This window comes from Mytilus trossulus, chromosome 14 (genome assembly GCF_036588685.1).
Source record: "Mytilus trossulus isolate FHL-02 chromosome 14, PNRI_Mtr1.1.1.hap1, whole genome shotgun sequence".
Taxonomy (NCBI): Eukaryota; Metazoa; Mollusca; class Bivalvia; order Mytilida; family Mytilidae; genus Mytilus; species Mytilus trossulus.
The window spans coordinates 74,404,407-74,418,494 of record NC_086386.1 but is presented as its reverse complement, the minus strand read 5'-3'; the positions used below and the strand labels follow the sequence as shown (position 1 = coordinate 74,418,494).

The following is a 14,088-nucleotide window of genomic DNA, read 5'->3' as shown; positions in this document are numbered from 1 at the left end:
CACTACCTTTTGCATGTATTGTAAATGTACAATTTTTTCACAGATTTAAATTTGATTATAATATTTTTTAATGCATTGATAATTTCATATTGCATTATAAATAACTTAAGAACGGGTTGAAAAAAGGCTTAAAAGTCAAAATATTACATCCTTTTTTAGTCTATTGTTTACTTTGAGCTACTGTTTAATGGGGCCAACATGTAGGATATATTTCAATTTAGAATGTTTATTAAAAAACAATTTTAACAATTGATGAAAATAAATCTTAGTTTTTATATATCTTCTTTGAGGTGTTAAACAATGTTGTAAGTAAGACATAAGCCTCTAACAGTCCATTTTGTAAAATATTTGACAGAATGGACTGTTATCGACTTATATCCTTTACGTAATTTTAGTTTCTTTGTCAAATAAAGGCAATAGTAATATACCTGTGTTCAATGTCACCAATGATTCTGATCTTATTATCAAATAGATATATAATACATACTAAAGTCATCTATCAGGACATATATTATATCAGTTGCTATGTAGATACGGCGTAAGATACCTAATTTTTGCATATAGGTTATATTTATTCTTAAGCCCTCTAAATATATATTACATGTTGTAGCACTTTGTTGATAGCGCTAATGATTGACTTTGATTTGACAAACTAGTTCAATTGTTTATTTAGTTTAAAAGTTTGTCGATATTTTTTTTTATGTTAAATAGCAGAACTTTAAAAGTTAATGTTTGCGTTGATCGAAGTCAACAATTTCTATACAGGTAGTGATTAACTCTTATAAAATATGTTTAAATTAGCATATGTTTACGATTTTTCTTTAAACAGGTGTTCTTACATTTTTGCATAGACAGAACAGATTTACTTGATTGATTCGTTATTAATTTATATATAGTTAGTGTGTGAAAGGAAATCTATTTCGTTATTGTATAATTTTTAAACATCTGTAGGAGCGGTTCATGTTTTACGTTACGGTGACTCCGTTTTTGTTTTCGTTTATGAAAGCATTTCTCTTAAGCTATCCTCTCCTATTTGATTCAGCATATTTGTAAAAGTGTGCATTTACCACCGCCTGTTCATAGAAAATCAATTCAGTAACACATCATTCTTATCATATTTCCTTAAAGTTAGCAAATCTCTATATACACTTCATTTTAATAATAATGGCAATATTTCATTCATTTTACGAAACAAATAGTTCAAAGTGTCTGCATTGTTTATTTTCATTGTTTTATATATGTAAACTATATATATAGCCATTGGCCCATATGGGCGTAAAATGATTTTCAATAAAGTAAAGATATTATGTTTTGACAACAATCAACAACCCAATATCATTAAAAGTCTCTTAAAATAATCTTTGGTATGTTCGGCAAATTTAAAGTCAATATTTGAATCAATAGGATGTGAAACCACCTTTTATCCGGTACAGTTCAAAATCACGGCGTCTAATACACTGTACAAGAGCTCTGAATTTTATTTAATCAAATTTATTCAATTCATCAATAATTGCCCATCTTTAATAGCCATGATTCAAAAAGGTAGATCTCTGTGATTTAGATTTGTATGAATGGCATCCCAGACATATCCAATAGGGTTCATGTCTGAAGACATAGGGGCCAAAAGAAAGTGGCTTCTTGGTCTTTATACTCGGTAACATTATTTGCCCTGTGTGGTCTAGCGTTGTCGTACATGTACAAAGGTCAAGGAGTTGAACAGGATCTTCCGGACCTTTGTCTATCATTACATTTTCTGTGGCAACATGTCGTTTTAAAAAACTGACAATGAAGATGTGAATAACATTGAAATAGTTACCTATTTTACTAGTGCTCCTCTTCCTGCATTTGACATGTTAATTGCTTGTCAACGTTTAGTCAGAGATAACTTACGCCTTGCCATATTTCAAAGTGACTTGGTGTAGAAGAAAGTAATATAAGGCCACCGAAACAGTGTATATGTAAGATGCTATGATGCTAGGGTTAGTACTTCGCTTTTGTAGGCAATAAAAAGACGTAGTGTTGCTTTCAATTCTATAATTCAGATCCCATACAAGTTTGCGTTACAATAACGTTACGTCAACAATAGTAACGTTGGGTACGTTTGAACAAGGTCGTGAATCTTTGACACTCCGGGCGCCGAAAGTGAAATATAAATAGAAATGAAATGAAAATTTGACTTAATTGAAAACATATATCATAATTCATCACTTAACTTTAAAGTCTATATATCATAAAAGAAAGAATTAATCACTTTGAATTTGAACAGTCTATTCCGATCATAATTTGAAAAGTTATTTTGTCCACTCGTGAATCTTTTGTACGGCATCTGACTTCGCCTGACGGAACATCTTGGGTCGTGTAACATCCTCCGGTTCAGATTCAATACAGTTCACTTCGATTGGGTATAATTTCGTGATTGGGCGGTTGGTGGTTCCGTTTTTAGTGCGAAGTTTTACAGTTCTGATAAGATTATCCTCTCCTTTTACGAGTTCTTCGACAACGGCGAGTTTCCATGAATTTCTTAAAGTTTCGTCATGTATTTGAACAACATCACCAATAGCTATCGATTGTTCGTAAATTTCCTACACTTCTGTGATGTTCCCGTAATGAGGTCAAATACTCATATTTCCATCGCTGTTGAAAGTGGTTTAGAATGTCTCTTTGTAATTGAACATGTTTGTTAAAGTTAATTGGTTCAAAATGTCCATTGTTTTCACTAGCTGGATACGGAAGTCGCGTAATTTTTCGACCATACAAAAGATGTGATGGTGTCAGTGGTTCTGGATCCGTAAGATCGGATGAAACATACGTTAGAGGTCTATCATTGAGAGTTGCTTCGATCTCTGTTAACACAGTTTGTAAAGTCTCTAAATCGACACAGTTACTTCCTAATACTTTCTTCAAACACATTTTCGTTAACCCAATCAACCGTTCATAGAAACCACCAAACCACGGAGCTTTCTTTGTAATAAATTTCCAATTTGTTCCTGTAGAGCTTAGACTTGCGCGCACTAAATTTGAGTTTGTAAGATGTTTGATTTCTCGACTGGCTGCTTCAAAAGTTAGTGCATTGTCAGATATTAGTAACTTCGGTAAGGATCTCCTGCTTGCGAATCTTCTGAAGGCTAACATAAATGTAGGTTCTGATAAGTTATTCACAAGTTCTAAATGAACAGCTCTCGTCGACGCACATGTAAACAAACATAAGTATACCTTTGATTTTATACCATCTGTATTTCGCACATACATAGGACCAGCAAAGTCTACGCCTGTAACAGTAAACGGTATATCCTCGTGTAACTTCTCTTTGGGCAGTGGCGGTGGATCAGGTTGTTGGTAAGCATGCCCTGTTACTTTCCGACAGTTAACGCATTTTCTAAGAATAACTTTGACTCGTTGACGAATTCGAGGTATCCAGTATACTTGTCGCAAGTGTGTTACGGTAGAGTTGACGCCTTCATGTAAATGATTGATATGAGCATCCATAATAATGAGTGAAGTGAGTCTATGTAACGGAGGTAACAAGTATGGATGTTTAGCTGATTCCTCCAAAGGTGCATGTTGAATTCTCCCGCGGCAACGAAGTGCATTTTTTTCATCAAAGTACAAGTTCAATTGTCTTACAATAGACGGCTTAACTGTCACAGATTTGTTGAAATAATTAAACACTTCATGATATTCTGATTTCTGAACCGTTTGTATCCATGTCAATGTAGCATGCTGTATTTCATTAACGGTCAATTCCGACAATGTTCTATCACTCCGTGCTAACTTACAGTTTTGTATAAATCTCATCACATAGGCTGTAACACGTATTAATGTCTTCAAACTGCTATAACGTTCGATATCCATAATCTTATGTATGCCAAATTCTTGACGTTTCTGAGATGTGAGTAAGACGTGCTGTTTTTCTGAGGTTTCATTAGTGGGAATCTCCATTATATTCTCGTTTTCAACAATTTCGTTTCCGCTCCATGTTGGCCATTGTGTTTTGTCTGTTATCCACTCGGGTCCATGAAACCATAATCTGTTGTTTATGAATTTCGTTCCTGTTATGCCTCTAGTTAATAAATCTGCAGGATTTGCATCCGTCGGACAATAACGCCATTTTTGATTTTCATTTGACTCCTTAATTTCCTTGACTCTGTTTGCGACAAACTTTTTGAGTGGTTTTGTTGATTGAAGCCATTTCAAAACGATCTGACTGTCACACCAGAAGTTGATTTGTAAGTTTCCAATATGTAGATTTTGAATAAGATGTTTCGCAAGTCGAGCCCCTAAAAGGGCAGCCATCAGTTCAAGATTAGGTAGAGTGACACTTTTCAATGGGGCAACTCGATTTTTTGCCATTACTAATGCAGACTCCTTTTCTGTGACAAGATACGCACAGGTTCCATAAGCTAGTTGACTTGAATCTGTGAAAATATGTAATTCTGCTGTTTCAATGTCCGTTATTCCTGAACACTCAAAATAACATCTAGGAATCTCAATGTTCATTGCAAATTGTAGATCTTTGGTCAAATCACTCCATGTTGATTCGATTTCTTTTGGTAAAGGGCAGTCCCATGCAAACTTTTCTTTCCACAACAATTGCATTAACATCTTTGTTCTGACGGTGACGGGGCTAAGCAGACCTAGCGGATCATAAATGTTTGAAGATTGTTTTAAGATCTCACGTTTTGTTATTATCCTTTCCGTTGTTGTATTTATGTTGTTTCGAAACGAGATTTGATCGTTGTTCACATTCCAACGGAGACCAAGAATTTTGATGTTCGTATCTCTTTCTATGCATTTTTCAGATTGGGCTAAGCGTAGTAATTCTGTGCTATTTGACGTCCATGATCTCAGATTGAATCCTCCTCTTGCCAATAAATCTCGTGATTCTCTGTAGAATTTCAGCATTTCTTTCTCATCCCAGAAGCTTGACAAAACATTGTCAACATACAGGTCGTTTTTCAGTATCTCGGCTGTTTTACAAGAATTGAGTTTGAAGTGCTTCATAAGGGTGGCATTCAAGATGTAAGGTGAGCATGTAGTTCCAAATAGAACGACTCTAAAACGGTAAGTTATCAGTGGACTGTCTGGGTCAGATGGATCACTCAACCAAAAAAATCTTGTGACGTCCCTATCTTCTTTATCCAGTTCGACATTCAAAAACGCTTTCTCTATGTCGGTAGTCACTGCGTGCTTGTGTAATCTGAATCTAGCTAAAATTCCCGTCAAATCGTTTAACATCGGCGGAACTGACATGAGACAATCGTTTAAACTAGCCTTGTGAGGTGATTCGTGACAACTACAATCATAGACTATACGTATAGGAGTCGTAGATGAGTCCTTTTTTACTGCATGGTGAGGAATGTAGTGAATTCTGTTTGACTGGTTTCCATTTTCTGTTACCCGCTCAATGAACCCTCGGCGTTTTTGGTCCTTAATTATGTCGCCATACATTTTCAGCATGTTGGTATCCTTTTTGAGTCTATCGATCATATTACAAGTTCTGCGTAAAGTGACATTATAGTTCGTAGGTAACTCATTGAAATCATTTCTCCATGGCAGTTTTGCGGTATAGCGATTTTCTTGGTAAGTTATGCATTTTGTTTCGTATTCATCATTGAAGTCTTTCATGGTGGTTGTTTCTAATTCGTCTGCTTTGACACCAATAGATTCTAAATCCCAAAACTTTTCCAGGCTGCTTTCCTCTTGCTGATGTTGAATCAGTACATTAAACATTCCTGTTGATGATTGTTCTCCTGTAAAAGTATGCATCGGTCCTGACAACAAGTATCCCAAACGGGATTTTACGGCCGTTGGCCCATCTCCTCTGATCACGTGATCCTGCACAATACTCCAATAGTAGTCCGCTCCAATTAAAAGAGAAAGTTCAAATTTCCTATCCTCTGTGACTGGGTTAGCTAATCGTAATCCTTTGAGATATGGCAGTTTTGAAGCGATGACATTTGTAACATTACTGAGGGGTGCGGCAATGCGCGGTACTATCAGTACATCCATAGGAATAAATCCACCAGTTTCAATTTCTAAAGTAATCTGAGCCTTTTCCATGTGTCTCACGTTCTGGTTGGCGTTTCCAAAAGTTGATAAACTAATTGTAGAATTTCCACAAGGTTTAAGTTGTAATTGTGCTGCTAAATCTTCTGAAATAAATGATTTCTGAGACCCTTCATCTAGTAAAATGTTAGACATCGCGCTCCGATCCTCGAACCATACAGGTGCTACTGCTGTCTTAAGAAGTATCTCGGTATGTGCCTGTGCTTGTGGTGTTGACGTGTAAAACGTTGACATAGGGTTACTTTCTTCTCCATTAACATTTACTGTATTGACAGCGGCGGCATCAGCGGGAGGTACAGGTGCTTGAATTTCCTGATTACATAGAGCAGTGTGATGTCTCTTGTCACATTTACGACATTTATATCGTGATCTACATTCTGATATCTTATGTTTACCAAAACAGTTGAAACAAAGTTGTTTTTTCTTGACTATTTCGTAACGACTGGCATTATCTTTAATATCTGAGCAATCAACAGCTGAATGGGATTTGTTGCAAAATATGCATGGCTTGGGTTTATTCGATTCAGTGTTGTTCCTGGAGTTTGTGTGTACTCTATTGACTTGTCTATAATTTCCTTTCATTGTAGCCTTTGTTACAAACGATGCGGTAGGGGTTAAATTATCTGTGTTCATAGCGTGGCCAGCTTGTTGAGCGCGCAGCTCCTTACCTATAGCCTTCCGTAGTAAGTCTATGGTCCATGTACTTGTATCATGCTCTCTTGTCAATGTAGTTCTCAATTCCGGTGGTAGTTTTCTAAAGATGATGGGTGTAAGTACTGTTCCAAAATATGTTTGACACTGTCCTAGTGATTCTAGGCCTCTAATACTAGTTTCAACTTTGTCATAGAATGTTCTGAGACTGTTTAATGACATTGTGGGGTTTGGCAAATCGACTAGTTTTTGCATATGTGCATCAATAATGATTCCTTGTTGACCATATCGCGCTTGTAGTAATGAAATTGCTTGCTCATAGTTTGCGTGTGTAAGTGACAATCCCGATATGCAACTTTCCGCTTCTCCGTGAAGCTGGGCCTTCAAGTATGTGAAACGTTGTACGTTTGTCAATGATGGGTTTGTATGGACAGTAGTTTCGTACGATTCCCAGAAAGTTTGCCATAGAAGTAAATCTCCCGAAAAAGTCGGCAAATCTAGTTTTGGAAGTTTGTGATAGAACTTATAAGTTTCATTTAATGGCGGATCTCTGTTGATCTCATATTCTCCTTGTGAGTTTGCACTTGTCGATGTTTGCATGTGCTGATTTGTATTCTGATCGAAATTATTTGAAGATGAATGCGTTGTACTAGTATTTTGTACGATACTTGAGGTTAATTGACTCACCGAGTCCTGAGGTGTACTTGATCTCAACTCCAAATCACATTCTTTGTAGCGGCGAATATTAATGTCTATATGCTGATTAAATTCGTCTGCATCCAAAATTTCCTGTTCCACACTTTCTGCATCCAAGGAATCCAATATTTCAGCGTCTAGTTTCTGCAAAAGTTCATGTTTACGTTCAAGGTTTTCAATGGCACTATGAATGTCCCGTCGGGTGATCTCTCCTTCGTTGATTTTCTCGTCAGTTTTGTGAATCTGTCTGGTTACGGCGCTTCTGTGGCCTCCTCTCACTGCTTTCAGCTTATCCATCGGTCACGGTACCAATATGTAAGATGCTATGATGCTAGGGTTAGTACTTCGCTTTTGTAGGCAATAAAAAGACGTTGTGTTGCTTTCAATTCTATAATTCAGATCCCATACAAGTTTGCGTTACAATAACGTTACGTCAACAATAGTAACGTTGGGTACGTTTGAACAAGGTCGTGAATCTTTGACAGTGTATTTTTGAAAGTGCAGATGACCTTTAAAAATAGTTGATTGGCGGGTTTATCGGAGTTTAATTTTTTTTGTCCAAATTAATTTTCTAAGCGTTTGTTGTATGCAATTCATAACACCAAACATAACATACATTTATATTATTTACGAAAAATTAATTGAATGAGAATATTGCTAGTTACATATAGGTGGTGCTTTACTTTTGACGGACTGTGTATTGGCAATACCTTTGGCAAGAGTTGTCTCACAAGAAAAAAAAATAGCTTCAGGAAATAAGAATCATACAACTTATTAATGCGATATCCTTATGTACCCCCCCCCCAATAAATTAAATAAAATTAATTAAATAAAAAATGAATATATGTTTTTATAGACACTTAAGATAGGCCACAACTGTAATAACAAGATTTGACATTTGAGGCTGGAATGTCGTTATATGAATTTGGTCATTTGCATGGAACCTCATGTGAAATAACTCAACAAAATCGAAGTATTATTAAATACGATCTAAACATTACATGAATTTGGAGTTTTATGATATTTTTTTATGAATTTTTATTTCATGCAACAGATAAATTACACAAGCAAACTGAGATGGCACAGGCTGCGTCCAAAACGTGTGAGATATGTGTCCTGGACATAACTATTGCGAACAGTGTGACCAGCTGTTTTGTGATGGATGTAAAATATCTCATTTACGGACAAAAATGAGCAAAGACCATACATTTCTAAGTGGCCCGAATATAAACCCGGAAGTTAAACAATATTGTAAAGAACATGATGAAACATTTATATATTACTGCAAGGAATGTGATTCGCCGATATGCAAAATATGTGTGATTAAAAAACACAAATTACATGACTTTGCTGAAATCAAGGAAACAACTGACGGAATCAAAGCTGAGGTCAAAAAGGGAATGGACATGAAGGTTGAATACCTACAATCAAAGATAGCTGATATTGACCAAGGATCAAATCAATATCAGGCTGATGTTAATGAAGTCGTCAATGCTATACGAGAGGAAGGGAGACACTTAAAAGAAAGTTGAAAATCTAGTTAAATCGGTGAAAGAGAAAGAAACAAAAAATCTTCAAATTTTGAGGTCCATTAAAAATGAGAATAAAACAACTTTGGAAAAAGCAAAGAAGCAGCAGAAGTTCTCGCAGGGGATAACAGATTCCATGAAACTATTTCAAAAGCTAAAACAAATTAGGTCACAAATCGACAAAAGAGAAGAAATACAGATTCCTATTTTGCCATCAGTCAAATATGTTAGACAGAAAGTAGCAGAGAGTGAAATAGAAAAACTGTTTGGGGAATTAAAATTTGGGTAAATATGTTCTTAGTTATTGATTTTATGAAGTGCTATGACAACTGTTGTTGTCATTTTGTCTTTATTTCGATGTTTTATATGGACTTTGGCGTGGCAGTTGCTTTTCTTCTATAAGAGGTTGAATATATATGACATCTTCCGCTTCTTGTTTCAAATAAATTCTGCGTTTATTTCTCAGATAGTAAATGTCTTACATGTATGAAAACAATGCCCAATTATACAAGCTTTGCTTTTTAAAATTGTCAGTTGTGTTTTTCTGATCATTGTTAAAAAAAATACCAGCATTTCATTAATTGCAATACAAACACATTTATGCGCTGACTATATAAAGTTCTAAATATATGTTTACAATACAAGTTGGAATTCAGTAAGATCCATCATCCTTCATATACTCATTTGTATTCAAATATCTACTACTAGAAATTCGTATTCCGATTTATACTTATTAAATCCACTACAAATGAAAATTTCAATATCTACTATATATAATATGATGGTTTTTATATTTTAGACAAAATGTTAGATACGTTGAAAACATTTTTGTTAACATTGTCATTATAATTACTTATAATTGACCAACAAAATAAGTTAAAATCCATTAAGTACCTCTTATAAACTGATGATATATCAAATTTTAGAAAAAAGATTGAAGGACTTTTAGAAACAAAGCTTTGCTGTGATATGAATTAAAAAGAAACTGAAACTCCGATTTATTAAAGATGTGTCAGGATCCTAATTATATCCAATTCTTACCGTAACATAAACATCTCAAAACCTCTTTCCTTTGATTTTTAACTTCACTCCGTATACACTGTATTAGGTGTTTAACTTTCATGGAATCATTGACCTTTATAGCTGACGTTTTATCTCAAGACTTTGTGATTCACGCCAAGACGTCAACAACCAAAGAAAAACTAAACGGTCTTAAATGATAGACATACATAAACCTACAGTTATCAATTACTAAGCACTACAAACCAGTGAAAATCTGAAATTGCCTATATCAGTACTATACTTTCCTTTTTTTAACTCGATAAGTCTAAATTGGTCTCAGATTTACTATATATTACTCGACTGTAGTCTGAACCATACTTAATATTCTGAACTTGTACTTGTACTTTAAATTTTAAACGCGTCTGAACCATGCTCGATCTAATCTGAACCATACTCGACCTATTCTAAACCATACTCGACGTAGTCTTAACCAACCTAGAACTAATTTTTATATCTATCTTTTGTATTTCATAAATATAAAAGCTGTTTTTAACAACAGCTTTTTCTCTTGTCCAGAAATGTTAACAATAATTTGAAAGTAAAAATGTATTCCATAAAGCATTTACACCACATTTTCATAGTAAACAAATATATAATTTCAACACCAAATTCATTAACACTTACAGGAGTTATATATGACCTTTGAATTAAAAACAGAATAAGCTGATCAAATTATCTCAAACTGAATTGAAACTAATATTTTCAAAGTTTTTCTTTTTTTTAAATATTTTAGATATGTTTGGTGGTTACTGGATAATTTTCATTGATTAAACTTAAAGCCTAGTACAGATTAATAGTATCATTTGAATTTAGTTACAGCTACTGAACCGCTCAAGTTTCCCTTTTTTCCGTTCTCGCTCCGTTTTTCATTAGTTCCGTTTGCGTGTTTCGTTCATTCCGTTTACGGGTCATTCATTTCATTCATTTCGTTCATTTCGTTTGAGTTCATTCCGTGTTACATTCCGTGTTCGATTCCGTTTATACACGACATAGAATCAAGCGTGTTGTTCGGACGGTAAACGCGTGAAGCTAATCATTTCGTTTTAGAACGTTTACAGCGTGTGTGAACGATTATATCATTCTAAAGCGAAATATAATTTGGTTCGTTTCACAGTCAAATTTCGTATTTTATAATCACATCATCACATGTATTTTCTTCATCAACAAAACCGACGACCACCACAACGTCAACGACCATGATAGTTTATTCATTTTAAATGAAGCCATTTCTGTAACAATATGATTATTTAGTTAAACAATAAAAGCGATAAATATAGTATTTGTAATAAAAAAAAATATTGATTAGAATCAGTTTACAGACTAAAAATCGACTGCACACAATCTCTTTGGAGCACTAGCTTTTTTAAAATATAATACTTATAACTTTTATAGTTTAATACTAAACAAAATAAAAGTTTACATGCCAAAGAATTGGTGTTCATTTCGATATCATGAACAATGTATGCTTCTGCTGAAATTAGAATGAATTGTCAAGGATGTATTATAAACTGTGGACACTTGTCTATGTCTTTAGGTCAAATTTGCCGTTTACATTTCTATTTTAACGTTAATTGTTGGATTGCTGTCTGCATGGAACGTTACACAATAGATCTTTATGGGATTGTTGCACATATTCATGTCAATAGGTACAATGTAGCAATTTAATATTTGTCACTGGGTGTTCAGATAACACCGTTAAGGATGATGATTGATTTATATTTGATGTCCAGTGGCAAATATATATGTAAATCAACGCGAAAAAAGGTCGATGGGATATAAATATGACTTCTACTTCGTAAGGTTCACAGGATAACAGTCCACTAAAAGTCATACCAGTCATTTTTTTATTAATAATTATGATCAAACCCATGATTCGTAACTGAATACACAAAAAAAATAACACGATCACAATGTATCAGTCGCCAATTAATCACACTGGTAACTCCTGACATTATAACGCAAACATATTACGAAAATTATTTGAAAACACATATAAACTTATATACTTGCTTCCATATAGGTTCTTATAAATTTTTCCGAGGTTTTCGTTAATTGCGGAAGATACATGTATGTTTAGCAAAAAAAAAAAAATGTATATTCTAATTGCAAAATTATGTGTGTTATTTTTTTAATTATAAAAAACTAATCTCAAATGTATGTCCATTGTTCAATACATACTTTAGACTACAGTATACTTTTCTGATAAAGATTTCAGTAGTTTGAACACAAAAAAAAAACTCTTACTGTGTTTTTGTCTCTCTCACATGAACTTATCTAGCTCTTCCCATACGATTTATCATTGAAAATGTTTATCACTATCCTCAAATGTATATGTCACGAAAACAAAAAAGTATAAAGAACGTGAAAGAAAAAAATCTAAGAACGTGTCTAAAATGAGAATGGGATTATAATTAAAGATTGGCTCAGGTCTGAATAGACCGTTTATTATAATAAAATGATGTGACATTTGGTAAACTTGACTTTTTGGTTCACAGTATAGCCATTAAAACTTGTTGAGACATGGAAATATCTCGAGGGAAATATTATATATTTTACATCCGTATTGAGATTAAATGTATTCACTGGTTCCTTATTTTGGTAAAAAGGATGTTTTAAAATATATCTAGTATCTTAAAGTGTATTATAAACATGGCTTATTGGATACGCCGAGTTTCAGCTATGGTTGTCTAACTAATTTACAAAAAAAACGAATGTACAAAATTGCAGTGTGGTAGTTTGTTTATTTTTCTTTCTATTTTAAATGAAGTAAATGCTATATAAAATGTATCTACGATTGCTTAAAACATAGGGACAATATTTCAGTAAGTCTGTGTTTCGTTAAATTAAATAAGATGGATATTTTTTTGAATACAGTTACTGTTATCTTACTGTTATAGGAAAGTGTTTTTTTATTTACATATTATACATGTAAATATCATGCATATTATGAAACAAGTATATGCAGCATTGTGTTTGGGTTTAGTGGACTATTTAAAATAAAATATTTCTGTAAGGCTAAAATTCCTTAACATGGCTATAACAACATTTTATTGCAACAGTTGTGTAATAATTAAAGTGGTGACAACGCTTTCGAGGTTAGAATGCATTTTTGAATCAATCTAAATAACCAGCGGGCGAACTCTGCAGGACATCTTTAGAGAAATTGACAGACATTTCACACTTAGTTGTTCAACAGATAATTATTCTACAGCCAATCATCTTAAATTTCTTTTATCAAATGGATCTTTCATTTTTGTTATTTTTAGCAAATGAGACTGATAAAGATATATGAATATATACAGATTATTTTTTTTTGGTGTTCAAAATGTACAGTGATATGATTCAGTATTTTAATTTCTTTTATTCAAAATGTTTTAGCTTTCAGCTAATCTGACAATAACAGTGTACTTATAACGTGATACCTGTTAGAACGGTAAACAAATAAAAAGTCATGAAAAAAGTCGCACAAAGTCCCTAGGAAATTAAGTCGCAGAAAAAAAGCCACAAGAATAGAAGTCACATGAAAATAAATCACTGGTTGCTTACAATGTGTAATGGGTTTTGCTCACTGTTGAAAGCCGTTATATATATAAAATTGTTAATTTCTGTGTCATTTGGTGTTTTGTGGAGCTCTGAATCATCGCACTGGTAATCATACCACATCTTCTTTTTTTTTTATGTATGCATGATTCTGTGTTGTGTAAACAAAAGCATAAACCAGAACAAGTTGTCGATTTATTCACTGATAATTGCTTTTTCAGTTACTGAACCTTTATTACCGTAATTTGACGCTTAAAATTAATTTGAATACGCATAGCATACCTGTAGATACATGTATGTAAGGGCTGTATAGCCAGTCAAGTTCGTTAAAAAACTGCAATCATCATCAATGGGGGGGGGGGGGGGGGGGGGGGTAAAATTATAGCTTATGATGATGTATTAAAAAAAAATTGATCTTTTACAAATTCCCATAAACCAGAAATTGGTATTCAGCCCTAAATGTTGCCGATGAAAGATTTTATAAAACCATGAATAATGTAGTGTAGATATTTCAGCTGTGCCTTTAAATTTTCAATAAAAAAGT

General features: G+C 33.7%; 2 protein-coding genes across 2 annotated transcripts; one reads left to right on the top strand and one right to left on the bottom strand.

The window, feature by feature from the left end:
* Nucleotides 1-2,550: 2,550 nt before the first annotated feature.
* On the bottom strand, nt 2,551-7,710 carry LOC134698058 (uncharacterized). The gene has a single exon (XM_063560348.1). The coding sequence runs from the start codon at nt 7,708-7,710 to the stop codon at nt 2,551-2,553; it is 5,160 nt and encodes a 1,719-aa protein (XP_063416418.1).
* An 812-nt stretch (nt 7,711-8,522) lies between these two features.
* On the top strand, nt 8,523-8,945 carry LOC134698057 (transcription intermediary factor 1-beta-like). Its single transcript, XM_063560347.1, has one exon. The coding sequence runs from the start codon at nt 8,523-8,525 to the stop codon at nt 8,943-8,945; it is 423 nt and encodes a 140-aa protein (XP_063416417.1).
* Nucleotides 8,946-14,088: the final 5,143 nt, after the last annotated feature.

What these genes read in the sequence shown, in the direction of transcription:
- LOC134698058 (XM_063560348.1), bottom strand. Translation starts at nt 7,710, where the DNA reads ATGGATAAGCTGAAAGCAGTGAGAGGAGGCCACAGAAGCGCCGTAACC.
- LOC134698057 (XM_063560347.1), top strand. Translation starts at nt 8,523, where the DNA reads ATGTGTCCTGGACATAACTATTGCGAACAGTGTGACCAGCTGTTTTGT.